This window comes from Drosophila kikkawai, chromosome 2R (assembly GCF_030179895.1).
Source record: "Drosophila kikkawai strain 14028-0561.14 chromosome 2R, DkikHiC1v2, whole genome shotgun sequence".
Lineage (NCBI taxonomy): Eukaryota > Metazoa > Arthropoda > Insecta > Diptera > Drosophilidae > Drosophila > Drosophila kikkawai.
In genome coordinates this window covers 17,452,871-17,473,338 of record NC_091729.1, presented here as the reverse complement: position 1 = coordinate 17,473,338, position 20,468 = coordinate 17,452,871, and the positions used below count along the sequence as shown (strand labels likewise).

Here is a 20,468-nt window from a genome sequence, read left to right as displayed (position 1 = left end):
ATGATAGTGGGTGTATCTGCAGCACTTTGCAGTCTCTGTGAATTTTAATGAAAATATATTCTATCTTGACTCTAGAAATTACCATTTCCATTTCCTGATTTGTCTACGCTCTCCTTGACTTTAGCATCAGGCTCTTGTCCCTTCTGTGCCCAAGGTTTAGGCCAGGTCCTGAAGAGAGCCGCCAAGGGCTGAGCCGTTTGTCTGCCAGGACAACAAAATGGTAGCGCGAAATGCGCCTCGTAAATGCTCCCATGTTGCCAACTTCTCGTTTGTGAAGAGCTGTTCAAATAAGCACCGGAGCAGCAAAAACAACAGCAGCGGCAGTAGCAGGTCCTGGGGTCCTGCAGGTGAAGGATATGCCCGGAGAGTGTTTAGGAGAACGGTAGCTGGTAGCTGACGTTAGTTTTATTGTTGACATTGCAGAGGTAACGACAACAGAAACTGGCAACACGGCAAAAGCGAGCTGGAAAAAAGGCAACAAAAAGCAATTAACTTGGCTTACATCTTTGTTGAAAGTTGGAACTGAGGGCGCGATTTATGCCGCCGGGCCCTAGCAGGGGGTGCAGATGCAGGTGCTGGGCTGGGCTGGGCTGGTTCAGGTGAGCAGCTGAAGTGTCCACTCGTCCTTGGCTGGGTAAACGAAACAAGACAGAAGCGTGAATCGCGCACAGAGATAAAAGTTAATGGCTTGGCGCACTTCAGGGGTTAGATCCTGCTTTGATTCGTTAGCAAATGGCCGAGGGTTCCAAGAGGAGATTACAAAGTGCCGAGTTAAATGATTAAATATGAACAAAAGCATATTTTAGCGATTGATTTGAATGGGATTTGGAGCATGAGCATCCCTGGGGCGATGCAATTATAATGGGTACATCATCCACTAGATTCATTTTAAACCCTCTTGAAAGAACCGTTTACTGAAATACATTACCACCACTTTATTTTCCCTTTTTTATGTGTTATTTATTCACCCTAGATTCCATTTAATTGCCAGAGGAATAAAAAACCCAACATTATCTGCTTTCTTTCTTTATTTTTAATGTTTTTGATTTCTGTTAAATCTCATTTTCAATTTTCCCCCAGCTCAGGGTTATTTATTTTCATTACACATTTCTACCAACGGCGGCTCAAATTGCATTTGTTGTCCTTCCTCCACTTTTTTTGTTTGTTTCGATTTACGTGTGTATATCAACATGTTTGATTTCAATTAATATTTTCATTTGCATTTTCATCTGATTTGATTTTTGCTTTTATTGAATTCTTGCCGCTTTTTCTACCAATTTCTCTTATTTCTAATTACGCTTGTTTACATCGCTTATGTCGATAGAAGCTTAATATTAACTAATTACCACATTGCTCACGTGGCATGGACTTATGTTGCTGACTGGTTTTTTCATTTTTGCTATTTTAAAAGGTTTTTTAATTTTTGTTTTTATAGAAATTTCATTGATTTTGACTACAAAAAAGCTCATTGCGTGACTTTTGTTCAATTTGTTTTAAAGTGTTGTACATTCGGCTTGAAGCTGAACTCGTGTCTGTTGTTTGTTTATTTTAAGCAGAGGCGCAGAAAAATTTGCTACACACACAGAGAGAGTTAGAGAGGGGGAATCTCACACTAATTTTAAACATTTATACAATTCAGGGAGACGACATCAAGTGTGTGTTGAATATTCGGATTGTTCTGTGTTTATCTAAAATAAAAATAATGACGCTTTGTAATGGTTTTTATTTGCTCGTATTCTAATCAAAATGGACACAAATATTTGCACAGACATAATGGCTCAATAAATATTTATTTATATTTTTATTTAAACTTGTTTATTTGGTTTTTCTGGTTGTTGTTGTTGATTCTGGCAGGTACCTGATACTTAAATATCAATTAGTTTAGGAGTAAAGTGGCAGGGGGGATCGGTCTGAAGCAAAAAAAAAGGATTCAAGAGGATGTCTGCCTTATTCGCTTGCGTGTAAAAGCGCCTAAAAGCGAGCTATGCGAACTACAGCAAAAATGTTATTGTATACGTGTATTCGCAATACATTTATATAAATACACCGATATATATATAGCATATATACGCAAAAATGTTCAGCCTACACACAAATATATAGATTTTCATATATATATATATAGATTCATATTCTAGCTTGTAAATATTGATTTTCAAACTATCACTTATCCTACGTTGAGTTTCGACTTATGTAGCTTTGGTTTTCCTTACGTTTTGGCTTCATTCTTTTTTAACACTTAGGGTTTTTGGCAATTGGAGCTTCGGCCTTGCCAACATCGACACTTGGCAATTTGTGGCGCCGAAAGACTCCAATTATTGGACGAATTGTTGATATACGTTGCGTATCATGCTCAAAGAGAGTGAATGAGAGGGACAGAGCCGTAGCATGAGTGAGTGGGGTCAGTGGGGGGGGGGGGGTCAGTGGGTGAGTTAGTGTGAGAGAGATAGAGGGCTTAAGTGGCTTAGTTCCCTAGATTAGCATTAGAGTTGGCGAGGCAATCTCAGATTTGGACAAGATAGCTTTATGGTCGCTGCCACTAAACGGTTTTCGGGTTTTTTTTGTTACAAAATAAACAAAAGAAACCGAAATTATACATTAAAAAGGCTAAAGAAGTGTGACCAAGCTCATATCTGAAACATATTCAAGGCTTGGTGTGACCCTGCTACCTGCAGATCCTTAAACGGAAAAGGGAAAACTAGCGGAAACTATTAAAACTGCTCTTTAAATAAGTCTCTAGTTGAAAACTAACAAGTATTGTTGTTGCTAAACAGCTTGTTGAATAATTGATTTAAATTTTAAATTGTTCTCAAACTGTTTCTCACTTCACAACTTGAAGAACGTTTAGTGGCAATGGCCAGCGCTCGAAGCTGTTGACTTGTGCTTGCCTGCGCTGAGTTGTGCTTATATTTTAAAGCTTAAAGGCAATAGGTTTCGCAAACATGGCCGTTAAAGTACATATTTGTATGTAGTAGAAGAGAGCACCAGCTCGCACACACACACACACTCTCTCATGGGAATGTAGTAGTATAGCCGCTTATAGCGGAGCACTCACAATCACATGCTTCGACAAGCACAAGTTTCAATTTGTTGCACTTTTTTGAAGCATTAAGTAGCCGCCCGAGCTTAAGTGTGCGAGTGTGTGAGTGCCTCGGTATGTGAGTGTGTGTGTGTGTATGTTCGAGTTGGAAAAGCGGTTTAGCTGCATTTAGCATTTAACAGTTACTAGTACTTTGTTTTTCTTTTATTCGTTTCCGTTTTTCATATTACACAACACTGAAAGCACACGTAAAGTTTTTGTTTTGGTTTCCTAGTTCTTGTTTTCTTTTTTAATTTCTTTTTTTTTTCGAATTTCTCTTTAACTTTTAGTTAAACTTACAATTTACGCACTAAACATGCACAGAATTTGTTTGTAAACTGTCGGCTAAAGACCTTTTGTGTCAATAAGATGTTAACATTTAAGATCTAGCAGTGTTATGGTACATCTTCTTATAGACTTTCCAAAATTCTTTTGATTTTAGTTCAAGATTGCACAACAAAAATTTCGCTCTACTTAGAATCTAAGAACTTAAATAGTATCTATTGGGTCTTTATCAGTTATTACTTTCAAGGGATTTTTTTTTCATTGAAATTTACTTTAAAATAAGATTCAAGATAAACTATTTTATTCAACTGAAAAGTGTTTCAGGTATTAACTATTAAAATTTAAATTTATTAAAATGATTTCAAAACCTTTGAGAAGTTTGTTGCTTTCAGAAATAATTTTAAAAGTTTTTTCTTGACAATAAATTAAATGTTGATAAATTCCCTCAAAAGTAAAAACCGAAAAAGACCCTTAATTACAAATATTTTTTGTTTTTGTTTCCAATTTGAAACAATAGATCGGATCACATATACAAAAGTTTGGGGTGTGAGGGTAGGGAGAGCCTTACGAGTTGCTCAGATTGGACGGCGACGGTGGCCACTGCCGCTTGATGACGGCAAAGTGGGTCATCTGAAAGGTGTTTGTCACCTGGCAGCGACGCTCCACGAACCCGGTGAGACAGTAGCCCATGTTGTAGTCCTCCATCGAGATGTTTGATGTCAGATACAGCTTGAACTCGTCGTTCCACGCGGCCGCCAATGACTTGTCACAACCACTGCCCATTGCTCGCGTCCGGATTGCAGCAGCTGCGGCTGCGGCCGTTGTTGCAGGTGTCGCCGGCGTGGGTGTAGGTGCAGCTAGGCTCCCAGAACCCACTCCCGTCGCCCCCGGGGCTCCTGCTCCAGCACCCGGTGCCGGCGTCGTCCGGCGAAAGTGTCCGGCAATCAGTAGCGAGCCCTGTTGCTCCAGCGGCAGCATCCTGGCCTTCGTTGCACGCCGCTGGGTGCCGGAGCACTCGACGATGCGACAGCGATTCGGTTGCCACCAGCAGGGCGTGATGGTCCAGTAACTGGATGAGGCGGTTCGCGCCCAACCCTCCTCCGGATACAGCAATATCTGAAAAGGTAAGATGGCAAAAATGGAGAGGATGAGCAAGGGGGCTGACTCACTGACGATTGGCCATTGGCCATTGGCCATTGGCTATTGAATATGGAGATTTTCAGGGAATCGGAGCCAATCGCAAATTGCTTTTCTGTGTCGCGCTTTAATTGAAAACCGTAATTAAAATCGTGCAGATTGTTTAGCCAGGATTTGTCCTCATCCGATTCGATATTTCCATGGCTGTGCACCTTAATCAAGTCCAGTGTCCCCCAGTCAGTAGCAGTCAGTGTTTATCATTAAGTGGGCAATTATTGTTAAACACGCTTAATTTGGTCAAATTAAATTGACATTCAATTAACATGAAATTGCTTTTGGCATTTTTAAAGCGGCAACAGTAAGGTCTGGCTACCGATAACTATAAATTAAATTAATTTCAGACATCATTACATATTTTAAATATGAATTTTACATGGAATTTTAAATAAAATGTAATATTAAAAACACCATTGCATACTTTTCGACCTCTCTTTTGGTAATTTCAAATATCCAGAGATTTCTGTGTCACTCCTGGGTATAACATTTTTTGCTTTTAAACAATCTCGCCTGTTAATTTCGTTGGTTCTCTGCTTTATCGTTTTTATTATTTTCTGACATTTTTGAAACTGCCACTGCAACCGCAACTGCTGCTGCTGCTGCTACTGCTGCAGTTGGCCAACACCAACATCAGCCATAAATGAAATTCGTTAGTTAGTTTATCATTGCCAAAATGCCAGGCGAAGCCTTGCCGTCCGCTTTGGCTTCAATTTCATTTACCGATTTTGTGTGCGGCTTTTGCGGTCAACGCACGCCGTTCCTCTATAATTAATACATTTCACAGTCGCTAAATGCCAGACATTTCAAATATTTGCGCACAACGAGGCGTATGCTTAATAAGCGGCCAGCAAACAGGAAAGGCGAAAAAAGAGGGCGCCGGGCTAATCAAACATTGAACTTGGCTTAAAGGCAGGCAGGCAGGCACTAAGGGGAAAATCGCTGGCACTCTCGGCCGGGAAACTCCAAAGAAAACTTCAACAAAATTGAAATGAGGCAGCATGGCACACAAACACACACACAGAGCAAAGGAAAAGCCAATCTAAAGGAGGCGAGGTGGAGTGGCTAGCGGCCAATGGCCACCGCAGGAGCATAGCCCGGGACCAGGAGCTGATGCTTTTGAAATTGAAGTGGCTGCAGCTGCAGCCACAGGGAAGCTCGCCCCGGGGTTCCCGACTCGCTGGCTCGCCGGCTCACTGGCTCGCTGGCTCCTTGTTTCCCAGTTACCAGTTTCGCTTTTGTTCTCTGCCTGACTTTAAAATAAAAATTTCGCATATGCGCCCCCCAGGTAAATTGTTTAAAATTAATGCATAGCAGAAGCCGAAGCAGAAAGCGCTTAAAAATGCATCCATTTACGTTTTATATTTACGCTCAACTCGGAAACTGACCGAAAAACAATGAGTATGGTCGATGCGTTGAAGTGTTTGGAATGGAAGTGAAAAGGCCGGTACCGGGCACGGCACATTAAGCTGGCAATGGCAATCCCCTTTGGAATTAATGAGGATTGAACGATTTTCGCCAGGCTTTATATATGGTCTATATGGCGTGAAAGTGCTCTGGATAAATACCTGATGGTCTTGAAACGGCATTAAACCTTTATATGGGTCAATTGTATTGGGATTGCGTGGGTAAAAAGGTGATCAGTTAATAATAATGTACATTAAGCCATTTAATTCATGATTTATAGGGGCTTTAAATAACAATATTAAAAGCTTACATATTTCTCTTACTTTGTCTAATTACTGGAGTACATTTTCCCCCTTGGCTACTGGTTACAACAAAAATCTAATTTTCTTTGGAATAACCCCCAACTGCTGTCTATCATCAATCTGAGGTCTCTGCTCCACAAAACTGCCCTTTTCGTTCAGTCAGAGCCACCACAGCACGTGCTGCATATTTGTCACTTTGCCCCACATGACGCGATTGGCTTCCCCTAAAATGGCAAGCTCGTGTTTGGAAATTATAAATGCGGGACAAAACCTAAATAGAGAGAGAGAAAATACTACAGACTCCATTGGAAATTCACAAAAAGTCATCTCTCTAATAAGCTGCCAAAATAAGCTTTGGCGAAGACAGGTAGTTACTGGCTGCATTGGGCAAAATGCGGCGCTTCCGACCCCGATTGCCGATTGCATTATTCAAAGAAAGATGCCAAAAGTGCGCTCTGCAAAATTGAAAATGCAACGGCAGCCAGCAATGCACGCAACAAATCGCTTGCCACTATCAAGGGTCATAAAATCCTTCACTGCCATCCGCGTCCTCTCCCTTTTTCGAGGAGTACACACACATATTGGTTGTGTGGGGGGTTTATTCAGGCTGAGGACTCACTGGAGTTGGCCGAGAAGTCACTGGTTTTGGTAAAGTGATCACTGCCATAGAAAAGTGTTTAAAAGTAACACAGGGGAAATATTTCATTTAACAGAATTTTAGGAAAATGTGTAAAAAGATTTGTAAAAATTAATGTTGATATAGAAAGACTTAAAGTTTAGAAGGAAACCCTCTATATCATATACTCTAAATATATATAAATATATTCCTTTCAGAGTAACAGTTTTCCCCAGAGTAACAGTTTCAGCTCACGCACACACACACTCCTGGGGGAGAGACACGTACACGCTGGAAAATCACTTCCGCTTTTGAGCTGCAACGTTGGCAATTTCGCAGCCAAGGGTGGGAGATAAATGTGATGCCAGCAAGGAGGGGAAGCGGTGATGTTGCAGGGCAGTGGCAACGGGCATCAGGTGGCGAATGCCGAATGGCGAAATCGAAAACGTGGCCAAGACTGGGTCGCCAGGGCTCTCTCCCTCCCAACTCTCCAGCTTGAGGCGTCCATAATCGATTTCTGCGACTGCCAGTACCAATGCCTTGGGCAGGATCTTCCGTGGAATTGTTTGTTGACTTTGGGTTTTTTATTGCGTGCCATTTTATTGCCACCACAAGTCTCGAGTCTCGAGTCTCCAGTCTCGGGTCTCGCCTTTCGCCTTTTCTAACTTGGCTTCTTCTCGGTAAATAAAATGGCAAATATCCGACCGAACGAACGCGCTGAGGGCAAACCCCTATTGTCAGCAATTGGCAACTTTGTCTATTAATTTGCTTAATGAGTTCAGTGACAAATATTGAACGGCTGCAGCTTAACAAATAGCTGCCAAGTTTGCCCCAAAGAGCCACAGAAGTAGCAGGAGGAATTCAGGAATCCAGGCATTCAGGCATCCTGGCACCCAGGAGTTCACGGAGCAGGGGCACAGAAACTTTTCTCATTTCGCTAGCCCGTTCGCCTCGCTCGACATTAATTAATTAAGTGCTGCCGCAGACATTTCAACACTTTTACCAGTCAGTCAGTCAGTTGGTCCTTCAGTCCCTCTGTCCCTCTGTCAGTCTGTCATCGACTCAGGCATTACTTAGGCAAATTGTCTTTGTGTTTGTGGGCGTATATATATATCTCTGGGCACTTCAACTTAATTACCCGCCCTCATAAGCGCACTGCAGAGATGCCAAGGAGCCCGGACTCGAGCTCGGCACAATCTTGCGCCCCCAAATCCAGCATAAGCTCGAAAATCAAAGCTTCAACACGATTGTCTAAGCACTTGAGGAGCACTCTCCCACTCTCACCCAGACCAGACCATCCATCCATCCATCCATCCACGCACGCAACTCCACTCAAAGGCCGCCGGCAAGAACCCCCTTCTTATGAACTCATCTCCACCGCCGAGAAACTTACGGCATCACCCCGAGCCCCTGTTGAGCTGGGTGAGGGGGGCCTTAGGAAAAAGGATGATGAAAGGAAGCTATTCGTAAGATTACAGACGTTCTGGCAACTTGCAGATCATCTTGAAGTTCGAATAGTGTCAATTCTCGGATTGGAGATATTTGAAATCTATTAAGGGAAATATTTTAGGAATGATTTATAATATTTTATTGCTTTGAAAGTTTATGGGAAACCATTTATAAAGCTTAATAATATATTCTCATATTATTTGGGGTGCTTCAGAAGTTACTACGGGTATCAAAAGGTGTCTCAAATTAAGCTTTCACCTTTTTTAGGTACCGAATTCAGTGTAATTTTTTATATATTTAAAGAATAAATAATCGCAAAAACAAGGTTTAAATTATTAACACAAACCAGTATATATATGTATATCTGGACGATATAAATTAGAGATTTCGTTTCCTTTTCGCCAAGCAAAAACCTTTGTTTCATTCGCTGAAAGGCATGCTTTGAGGCAACTTCCCCTCGGGTTCTTTGCACGCCATTCTTACGTGCACGGGAAAGGCATTCCTGCTGGGGTAAAATTGAAGTTTTCCTTCGATTCATTTTCCGCGCTTTTCGAAAGCGTAAATGAGTTTCTGGCTGATTGTAAAACTTATCTCTCGGCTTCGGCTTCGACTGCGGCTCCATCTCCGACTCCAGCTCCAGCAACGGCTTTGTTTTCAATTGCCAGTGCCAATTGTATCAGTTATTTTCTGTTTGTATTTCATTATTCGCCTCACGCGCTTCACCATCCGCATCCTTTTGTGTCCCTGGTCCAGACGGAGGGAGCAACTGGGATTGATAGTAAGGAGTGGCTGGTGCCGAGGTCGGAGGTCTGAGGTAGAACTGAGCAAAACTTTTAATAAGTTGCTCATTAGCACAGAAAATGAGGCCAGCGTTGCGGCTGCTGGGAGCAGACAAAATAATTTACACGCCGACATCCGTTGCAATTAAACTGCAAAGGGAGAACTTAAATTTCCGGGTTAGGCATCGCGCCGCTGGCGCTGGCCAGAATCTTGGCCCTCCTCCATCTTGGCCAAGTTTATGGTGTAAATGTAGATGTCAACGGATGGGCCCACACCGAAACTTTTCTCTTTTCCCCGCCTCAGAAACTTTCGCCTCGAGTAGTCGTCGTATTTTCTAAATTTAATGAGTTGTATTACGAGCAGCTTAAAGTAAGGAGAAGCCTCCGCCCGGCTGCCACTATCCACCTTCTCTTCTCGGCCGCAACTCGGTGTAAACTTATATATGCGAAAGTTTCTGCCACCTCGCCCCGGAACACGAGTCCTTGCGGCGTCGCAAGTAATGCACAAATTAAAGTTCTTTGCCAAACTACACGAGGCAGTGGCGGCTAAAAGTTTCGTCCTCGACGCTAGTTGACATGTTGAGTCGCACAAGGATATGCGTAGCTACAAATTTGATATGTTAGACAAGTCCCGGCTGCTCGAGGGGATCGAGGAGCGGGAACGGGAGCGGCAGCGAGTATGGGAATCCACTTGCAATCCCCCAAGACTGCACCATGGGCGATAAATGCTGGCAAACTTTGTGGAAGGAAACGCAGGAGGAAATACCAGAAGAGTTGCCGGGTTAATGCAAGGGAAATATAGATATTGCTTTTAGTTCGCCCATGGAAATGTCGTCGTTTATTGGGGGTTAGCTAATCGAGACTTAAACGAAAGGTATAAAATATAGAAAATTTAATATTAATATGAGATTAAATGTTTTTAAGCTATAATTATTTATTTTTTCTGCATACAAGTATATCTCTATACATTTCTTTGAATATTTTCGTAGTATATCCTTAGATAAAAAAGGGTAATTTTAGTATTAAATTAAAAATAACTTTATTAAATTTCCAAATTCCTTTTAGAAGAACATTATTTTTATAAGTATCATCGAAACTCTCCTCCTGCAGCATCACATTCTTAAGAAAACTTTTTGTAATGTTCCCTAATCTCCTTTAGAAAATATATGTATTTATTTGTTAAAGGACACCGAAACTTTCTCAACAAAATTAAATTTAATTCTTAGAAATGTTACAGCATTTTTCCATCACAAAAGTTCTTGAACATTCGCCAGTCTGGCGCACACACTGTGTCAGCTCGCAGGATGGGGTTTGCCGGTGTAAAAGATTAAGCACATTTATGTGACAAGTGCGACATCAGCGGAGACAACGTGCAGGAGAGTTGGAGAGCACTGAGAAGGATTTCCCCCCGTCCCGGAACAAGGATAAGAGCCACGCATGTGCCACATCTTTAAAGTTGAACGCTAATGAAATTTGAGCTCCCGCTGTTGCAGCTGCCAGGCAATCGCGGGACCGCGTTATGCAAGTGGAGCAGAGACCAAAAATGGCATCGAATCTGGGAGCTGAAAGTTGCGACAAGTTTGCCAGTCAGAGGTAAGCAGTCTCCCTTTGATCTGACAGTAACTTGAGAAGGTCCTTTTTTGTTTCGAATACAAAAAAGCAGCTATGTTTGTGTGTGTATCGTTGGGATTGTCTCATTAGGGGCACCGACAGAGTCCCAGTGGTCCCAGTCACGCTTCAATTCACAAACTGAGCCTAAGACCGAGTTCAAAACTTTGCCACTGTGCGGAGTCACCGAGAGCCGAGCAGAATAGCTCATCAATAACCCATTTGTGCGATACTCAATGGGGATGCCGAGGGAGGAAAGGGCAGGACTGCGAGCCTGGGCACGACCTTACCCACTGGGAATCGGAAACAGCTTTGAGCCGGAGATATCCTGGCGGATACAAAACGGTGAGCCCAGTTTATTCACTTTGCCATTCATACGGGGCCACATAAATCAGGTCGAGACGGGGCCAAGGAAAGCGAATCCCCTTTTGAGCGCATAAATCTCCCACATCTGCGCTTTTCATTGGCAATCAGCGAATCAGCGAGGAAATGTTTCTTTCAGTTATTTTTAATGAGAGACGGCGCCTGTTGAGAATTCTACCGAGTCCCTTATACCCCCCCCAGAATACCCATTGCCATCATCTCGCTTAAAGCGAGCGGGAAAATGTTCACGAATTTCTGACATCGGCGGCATGCAACATGTTGAGCGTGTAATGTATGGCAATGTCTAACAGACGAAATGAAATGAAAATTTAATAAAATAAAAGTATATGACTTGGGCCTGCTGCGTGGAGATGCCGCCCTTGCTCCCGTCTTCCTCCGCCTCCCTTGCCCCGCAGGCTAAAGACGTTTGCTTTAAATGAAGATGTATGCCAGCCGGGCGTATGAGTAATATGCGCAAATATGCGCATAAAATAAAGCAACTTGTAGCAATTTCCCTTGCTCTCGGGTCCCTTTTCCCCTGGCCCATCCCTGGGCCACCACCCCCTTTGGGTCCTGCCTTGAATGTCTTGCCACTTTGGCGTCTTTGGCTGGCTTCTTGTGTTTAATTTAGGCAGCCATAAACGTAATGCGGAGCCTCAAGTACTCTGATGTCGGATGCCGGAGCGGAGTCCCCAGCAAACCGAATTTATATGGCGCCACATAAAAACCGGGTACATTCCCTCTCACTCGATCCTGGCTCCTATCTGCTGCTGTACTCCTTGCCTTTTGTGTTTCATTTCCGTAGCCAAGCCTAACATAAAATAGAATTTTATTTGAGACTGCTTTAAAGACCCCTAGATATTGTCTTTCCACAGCTCCGGGGTATTAACCCATTAAACAGCTAGAATCTCCGGTTTGGGAGTGATGAAAATTATATTGACTTAGGTATATATTTAAATAAGGGATCCTTTAAAATGGGTTGTACTTTTTATGCAGAATATAACAAAATTGTAAAAGAATTCTTAGGAATTTTTAAGAATTTCCTAGTAAGAATATTCATATTTCTCAGATTCATTGTGGACAACAATTGGTACTAAAGAATGGAAAATATAACCTCTGTAAGCAGTAAAACTCTGCGAAAAGTTCAATAGAAAATGGGGGAAAAAGTCGGTGCAAGTTCCCAGCCATTTTCAATCACAGCCTTGAAAGCCCCTATCATTGTTTGCCACGAGCCTAAATGCTCGTTCCCATTGTCTGCCACCGACCCAGTTGTCCCATTGTGCCACGCGACGCGATGTGATGTGATGTGAGGGTTCGACATCAAAGGCAGGCATGCCATGCTCGGACTGGGTGTCCTTGCTGCCTGCTCCTTGCTGGCATTCGCATTCTGTTTGGCTGCCAGCACGTTAGCATATCACCGATGCTCTGCCATCCATCAAATATTGCGCGTCCCAAGCGAGCCTTTCGCGTGTTTCGCGAGTCCTGACTCTGGGTCCTTGATGGCGCTGCAAGTGACTCTCCGTCGCATATCATTCCGGGAACCCAAGACTTCTTTAAAGGCGTTACTGTGCAGGGCATGAAATTTTAACTTATTTTGTTGTCTACACTTCATTGAATTAGCCCTCGCCCACACACTGGAGCGGGGATAATAAATTGAATTAAATTGATGCGCACAGGGAAATTGTGACGGGGGCTGGGCTGATGTTGGTCCTTGCCAAAGGAGAAATTCATTTAATTTTTGGCACAAATGTCTTTTTAATTCTTCTTTTTTTTTTCGCCTTCAAGTGGATGTGGGCTCAATATGGCAATGCCATGGCCAGAGCCAAAATATTGTTGACAGCACATGCGGCACATGTGGCAAAGAAATTGCCTCCCTGGAAGGAGGCTAATCAAGCGTCAGCTGTGTGCCAAGTAGAGAAATGTGGGAAACTCTATAAAGCTTTAACCTTTACGATATTTTCTCTCTAGGTGATATATATTCAATTAAATAATCGAGCTTAAACGGGTTAAAATCCGTTGGATATAGAGCTAAAATTTATCTCATCTATCCCGGCATTAAGGTTAAGCCGGGGTTGGTGGAGAGCTAAAGCATACTTTTCAGGGCCAGACAGATGGGCTAAATAGATGCAACAATAATTAACTGCATCAAGCTGGAGGCAGCTTGATCCTGGCCAGGAGGTGGAGCAGAAAGAGAAAGCCAGGAAAGTGGAAAGGTCGAGCTTCCTCTCGACCCCTCCCCCTCCGGCAGCTTGACTTGGCATTAACGCAATTTGTCACAGCAGAGCAGACACCAGAGAGCCGACAGCTTAGCCAGCTTCCAAAACTTTGCCATCTCCCGTGCTCCCCTCTACCCCAGGGAAAAAAGGAAAACATTTTTGCTTATATGTTGGAGTTGCTTTTTCTATATTTACTTTTATTTTTTATGCAACAGCAGATGGAACACTGAGCTGACAGGTGAAATGAAATTGCGTGGGCTGCATTTACACATTCTTTCGCAACATTTTATACTTCTGTACTTCAACTTCAACTTAAGCTTATCCCCATTCCCTTCCCCCAGGGGAAAGCCACAACTTTGAATACAAGGCTGTTCCTGTTGCCGTCGCTGTTGGTGGGTATGCTGGTGGCACGATGGTATGAAAATGAAAAATTCCACAAAAAAACATTGACAACCACAAATATACAAATATACCTACGAATTTTCCCTTGCCAATGCCACTTGTAGTTCCAACTACAAAATGGCAGCAGACTCTGTGGCTTCAACAAGAAATACCTGGCAGGTAAGCCTCCGAAGGAAGCTTAACCATAATGGCCAAGAAGGGAGAAGTAATGGCTGGGGTTGCTGGGATAGTTTCTCAAATTCAGCTCCAAACATAAGCCATGGCTTAGGGACAAGGGTGTGGCTTTTACGATTGATGAAAGATTTTAATTTGGAAATATGTATGACTTTCAGGATATTGTCATTCTGGAATATTTATAGCCCTGAGCTATTGCCTAGCATTTATAAAAGAAAATGTAATAAAATATGACAAACAGTTTGGCCTGAAAGGATTTTCAGCTCAAAGGGAAAAATCACCTTAGTTATTTAATAACAATTTAAATATAGAAAAGCCATTTAAGATAAGCCAACTTTCAAAAGGCTTTTTAATATTGTGTTTATTAATTTGTGTAAATGGAAAGTTAGCTTTAAGGAATTTATATTTTTATGAGGGGGAAAACAAGAAATTTGTGTTAAATAATAAATATTAACTAGGAAACATTTAAGGATAGTTGAATAACCACTTCTTTCTTTTAAAGCTTTTGTGTAAATAGTTTTATTAAATAAAAATATATGTTAAAATACCAGAAGCCTTATATATTAAATAAACAGGAAACTGAATACAAAACTGGAAACAGTTTAAAATCGTTTTAAAATCTCTTTTAAGTCGCCACCGCCTGACTCATAAATCTTTTCGCTCATGTTGCGGTCGCTGCAATTAGAAAACCTGCCACTCAGTTGCCCATTGATAGCTTTAAGCTGCCAGTGCCACTTGCTGGTTTCTAGTTTCCGGTTGCCAGTTGCCAGTTGCCCGTTGCCACTTACCACAAAAGCGCCCACCAGGACTAGTCAGCAAAATCGCGCATACGGCCCGTGGTCCGGGCCGAAGCTGCATCAGCTTGAATAGCAGCAAATCGCCTTAGCAGCGCTTGCGGGAAAACCCTAATAAACCAGCAAAGAAGCTGCACAGTTAAGCCTTCTGCCACTGCCACGCCCACTGCCAGGCTTGTGGGCGGCGACTTCAACTTTGACCAGAACGATTTAAATCTCTGGCGGGGAATATAAATTTAAGAATGCCTCGCACACTTATCTAAGTCTATGACTTTGGGTTAGGCGTTCGGGATTCGGCATGAGTCACAGAGTTGGGATCTGATGAGAAGGAATGGACCGTTGCTGCTGCTACTGCTGCTGCTGCTGCTGCTCTTTTTATGCCCGCCATTTGGCCGCTGTCTCTTGGCGGAGGCTCTTTTGCCTCTTCTTGCTACAAATCATGATAATAAATTCCAATTTTATTTAGTCAGTGAGGCGGCAAAGCACCCTTGTCATCGTCATTGGCGAGCAAGAGGGTAGGGAACGACCCCCCAAAAATAAAGGCAACCGCTTCATCTGCTCGTCCCCAAAAGAAGAAAAAGAGAGGAAAAAAAAAATAAAAAGGGTCCCGTTTCAACTACTTGGATTAACGGTCCATTTTTATGACTTTTTATTTTATACACAGCCTTTTCTGGCTTCCCAGTTTGTTCGCCAGTTAAATAAATACACTCTCGAATTGACTTGGCCCGCTTAACTTTCGGCCAGACATAATCAGGCCTGATTATAATGAATAGAGTTGGGGCTGGCCAAATCGGCAAACAGCAAACCAGGCGCCGGGACACCAGGCTCATCAGTCAGCCAGTGCAGTTCGTAGTTAGGAGTGGACCGCAAGCCTCTCGTTATTCCATCTCCATGTCACAGCTTCCTCATCCATCTCCTCCCCGAAAGCTGAGAGCTGGAAGCTCTGGAAACAGAGAACTGATGCTGCTGCTGCAGCATCAGCGTCGGCCAAAACACATTAGCCGTGTGCTAAAAATGTCGCACAGTCGGCCCAACGCACATGTCCTTTGAGGGGTGAGATTGAAAACTTGATGGCCCAGTTATCAGAAGGAAGAAAAGGAAATGCTTTTACGTGATCTGTTAGATACTTTTTATCATATTAATTTCTCTGAAAAGTTGACTTATATTTATTTTGGTGTTAGTTTTTGGCTTTAATCCGAAATTTCCTTTTGACTGTCTCTATTTGACTACTGCACGAGCAACCCTCGCTGCTGGTGAGTGACCGGGCTGAGGACTCCTTTTTTGTTCGAGCCAAGCTGGCAGGACATGTGGCAGTTGGCAGTTTGCTGCGCTTTCTCTCCTGCCCGCCCCTCGTATCCTTTTGGCTGCGGCTCTTCATTGCCTGTTGGCAATTACAACGTTGCAATGTTGATGGCATTTTCTTCCTTTTTATGCATATGTATGCACAGGCTCTCACATACACAGGCACACAGACAGGCCCAGAAGCAGTGGGAAAACTGGGTGGTAAAACGGGGCGGAGGACACTGGCTAGTCACTTCCGCCTTGCTCGCCCAAAAGGTCCTTCATTTTTTCATAATACTCTTTCCGCTGCTTGAGCACCCACAGTCCTTGATTGCCACAGCCTTTGTGCAAGTCAAGCTAATTAGATGGTGAAAACGCAAGATATCAGAATTTAAATGGCAAAGGGTATTTAATTAGCCATTGGCTTGGACTAGTGGATAGTTGCCTTGGTAATTGGCCAAAGGGGATAGGGAAAACAGGGCAAAGAAAATCCTTGAACGCCTTGGCTATTCGGTTGTGCCCAGCTATGCCCTGCACCTTCATAGCTCACCTTCCACCCAACGAACCCCGGTGCTGTTAATGTAAATATATCTTACAGCATTATCGCATTTGGTTAAGAGGGTAAACTTCACTCGACAGATTTCCATTGCAACGTTATCCGTAAAAATATGTACATCCTTCCTGGGGGGTTGATTTCCGCTTTTTTCTTCGGTATGTTGGGTGGTTGCTGGCTTGCTTGCTTCCTGCAAGTGGATACAATTTATCCTGTGCGCTCTCACACCCCCGCAAAACAAACAGTTTTTTGTTTTAACTAAGCTATAGCTTCATTATAAAATCGATCGGGGGCAGGACGGCGAAATAGGAGTAGCAGAAGGAGTGTAAACTACCCCTTGATTGTGCAGCTACAACGACGAGGGTAATGAGATTGATTATCAAAGGAACCGGGCTCTTGGTTCTCTTTGGTCCTTCCGCTCAAAGCGCTTGATTCAATGACCGACTAAAGCTTTTCGAATTGAATTTTACAGGGAAACCCCGCAACGTCTCTATAACTCCTGCGCTCCTCTGGCTGGGTGTTAATGTCCTTTGGCATTGTTGCACTGGACTCGGTCCGACGGGGGCCACAAGTCGACTGTGTGCAAAATAGACTGAAATTGATGATGTCACTTGATAGGGCGAATGGGTTTTTCACTTTTCACTTCTCGCTCCCGCCCCTGCACCCCCGCTGTCGTTCCCTGTTCCCAATTCTGAGCTTGCTGCAGATCCTTCGTGCTCGTGTTGTTTAACAAATTCATCCTGTTGCTTGCGCTCCAGTGCGTGATGGTCGGCAGATTGCACACTCCAAGTGGTTGTGGGCGTGGCTGTGGGCGTATGTGTGTGAAATGTGCATTTGAATCACAAAAACGGAGATGTGCAAATATGCAACACACACAGAAAATGTTAAAAAATAGAGAATAAAATGCCTTGAAAATGCTTTGTTACCCGTTAAATCTTATTTAGACAAGCACTTAAATAGCCCAAAGTCTTTAGTTGTATCAAAAATAACTAATAAATTATTTAAAGAGATTAAATATTGTTTAGAAATTAATCTTTACTAAAGCCTTTTTTCTGGTCTTCGTTTATTTATAGCATTTTGATTAAGAATTTAAACCTTTTCTCCTGAACTTAAACGAATCTTTTCTCAGTGCACTTTGTTATTTGAACATCTACGTTATTCGGGTTTTCGGGAAACAGGAGAGACACAAACTGGCCATTGTTGTGCATCGACCTGTTTGATTGGCTTTTCTTTTTGCACGTTTTTAATTAGTGGGTTTTTCGGGGAGATCCGGGGGCAAAATGTGGGTCTGCAGAATGGAATGTTTGCCCTTTGGCGCATTAAACAAACGAAATATTTCATAAGCGCATTGCGCTCTCTGGCCACAATGCCAAATGATTTATATGCAAAGTGGCATAAGCGTGTTCTTATGTGTGTGTGTGTGTGTGTGTGCGTTGGCCCCTATTTTCCCCGATTTCCCTCCCCGATTTCCCATGCCACGTTGTTGCCTTTTACCTATGTTAGGCCAAACAAGCCGGTAGCAATCGAGCGAACTTCACTCCACAGCTTTGGCTACAAATTTTCCAAAATTTATAACAAAGGCCTCGCACACACACACACACACACTCGCATATGCATAATTGTGCGGGAGGGGTGGCAGGGTTCTTCGGGGGGTCTGAGAGTACCCCCGGGTATTGGCTACCTTACGGTTGAGTGGCTCATGGCTCATGGCTCCTGGCACTTTGGCGCCAGAGCTTCGGCTTTGGGGTCTCTGCCTCGGAATGGATGACAATGTAACCAGGAGACTGTAAAATTTATGCACTTTTAGGATTGTTTGCAGTGTGCTCCAGAAAGGGGGGAATTGTTCCATTATGCGATAAGAATTGGGAATTCTCTTAAGGTGTTTTTTGCTATACAAGAAAAGAATTCATTTTGGGGCCTCTTGAAATATATACGAAAGGCGAAGTGGGTCCGGCTGGAACTAATTGGGTTGAAAATTTAATTTTGTATAGTATTCTTTTATTATTAACGTAACATAAATAATTTCCATTGATTTTCAAACTAACTTTTTTTCAAATGTAATTCACAATCCTGAGTAAGCCCTGATTATTCCACTTCATTCCACTGAATGCTTAATGTAAAAGAGAACGCGAACTGGGATTTTCTATAAATCTAGCAGAATCATCCTTTCTTTTGTGCTGCTTAACTTACTGGAGTTTTGCCCAAATACACAGTAACAAAAGAAAAATAAAAGTCAAGAATATCATATAGAAATCGGTTTATAAAATAAAATTGAAAGCCTGCCGAGGACTAGGTTTTACTATAAGTTAAGCCATTTTTCCCAAAGTCTATATTTAATAATAAATTCCATAAAAAACCCAGAACATTATTTTCTTTCAGTGCCTAAATATAGAGCCACTCACCTTGTTGGAATTACCATTGAATTTCAATAGCTTCTTGCAGGACTTGCCGCGACTTTCGAAGTAGATTTCCTGTGGCGTGCGTCGCCTTCGCTGTCCGGAAACCGCTGCACAGCCGGATGTTGCACCTTTGCGCTGCTGCAGTTGCATTTGTCCCAGGGGCAAATCACTGCCCGCCACCGACTGGGTGGCCTTGTGCCGACTCACGCAAAACAGGCGGCTCAAGATGCCGCAGCAGCCGCTGGGCGGCAACGCACCGGAACTGGGCTCACATCCGGTTATGGCACCGTTTCCTGTTGTGGCCGGGCCCGAGTTGTTGTTAGAGCAGCGGGCGGATATGGTCATTAGGTTGCCATGGCGGCCAGTCGGGCGATTAACGTCCATTTCCATGTTGGCCAGCAGCTGGTTTGTTGCCTACTTAACGGCGTCGTCTTCCCTTGTTGATTTTTATCGAATTCCCCGAGTTTGTTTACTATTTTTGATTGCGGTTTTTGTGACAACTTCCCAAGGCCGGCGGCTCTGTTTGACTTTTCCTTTTTTTTCTGTTGGTTTTTTGGTTTGGTTTACTCGTCCTTTTTTTTTTGTTGGTGGATGTCTCTATGCGGTTCTGTTGTTGTTTACTGGTGGTTAAAGTCTCACCGAAAACTTGGCGCCTTTGCACGCGCACACACACACACACGCCGCACACTCACACCAATGAGGGGGAAAAATCTCGGAAAATGTGGGAAAATTTAGCAGCGCGGCGACGACGTTCACAGGCCAAAGTCGGCGAGCCAACTGATAAAAGCCACGGCTTTTGCCACAGCCAGCTTCGACTTTTGTGAGGTTGCCACCCTGTGCGAGGAGAGCGAGATGGAATCAACCCGAGCGAAAGAGAAGGAAACAGAGAGAGCCAAAGCCGAGCGAAAGAGAGAGTGCGCAGGTTGTGTTTGAACATGAATCACCTTGTGTGCATGAATGAAGTAAAGTTATTACGCTTTCCCCGCTTTTTTGTTGTTGTTCTTGTATTTTTTTTTTGTAGCCCCATAGTTCCGTAGTTCTTGGTGTTTACGTTTTCCAGGGTCAAAGTTGTACAGCCTTTCGCTTTATGTTTGTAATTGTTTGCACCCCGGCCGAACAACGTATAGTTTGGGGTTCTCAAAAAAAAAAAAAGGGGATTCATTGGGTCCTATGAAAAGTAATTAATTTGAAAAAGTTATTTTCAGTTAAAGCATTTGGCAACTTATAATGGGGGTTTTAAGGATTCATTCCTGCAAGCAGTAATTAATTGGAAACAATCAGTTTAAAGAAAAATGGTTTTAAAACTACGGTTTAATTTGAATTAAAACAAATTTGGTTTCATTAAGAACTATGAAAATAATTTATTAAGCAAACTTTTTGGTATATGAAAGCGGTTTTAATTAATTATTTTGATGGGTTTCAAGGGAGGTTTAAAAAAAAAAAAAAAAAAAGATATAAGAAAGAAGGTAAACCATTTTTGTTAGTGAAAGATCCTCAATATTTTTCTTATTTTTAACTGTTATTTAATTTAGCTAAGGGTTATAATACAGTATATAGTATAGTATAATAT

The 20,468-nt window shown here is 42.8% G+C and overlaps 1 protein-coding gene across 1 annotated transcript; it reads right to left on the bottom strand.

Moving 5' to 3' along the window:
- Positions 1–2,717: 2,717 nt before the first annotated feature.
- LOC108070766 (uncharacterized) lies at positions 2,718–19,661 on the bottom strand. The gene is made up of 2 exons (XM_017161364.3): positions 18,902–19,661; positions 2,718–4,480 (listed from the first exon to the last, which is right to left on the bottom strand). The coding sequence occupies exons 1-2, from the start codon at positions 19,286–19,288 to the stop codon at positions 3,929–3,931; spliced, it is 939 nt and encodes a 312-aa protein (XP_017016853.1). The 5' UTR covers positions 19,289–19,661; the 3' UTR covers positions 2,718–3,928.
- Between the last annotated feature and the right edge of the window lie 807 nt (positions 19,662–20,468).

Bases quoted from the DNA above. Each gene is read 5' to 3' on its own strand.
- LOC108070766 (XM_017161364.3), bottom strand. From the start codon at position 19,288: ATGGAAATGGACGTTAATCGCCCGACTGGCCGCCATGGCAACCTAATG. The intron at 4,481-18,901 runs GTGAGTGGCTCT...TTACCTTTTCAG, and splicing joins TCAATGGTAATTCCAACAAG to ATATTGCTGTATCCGGAGGA.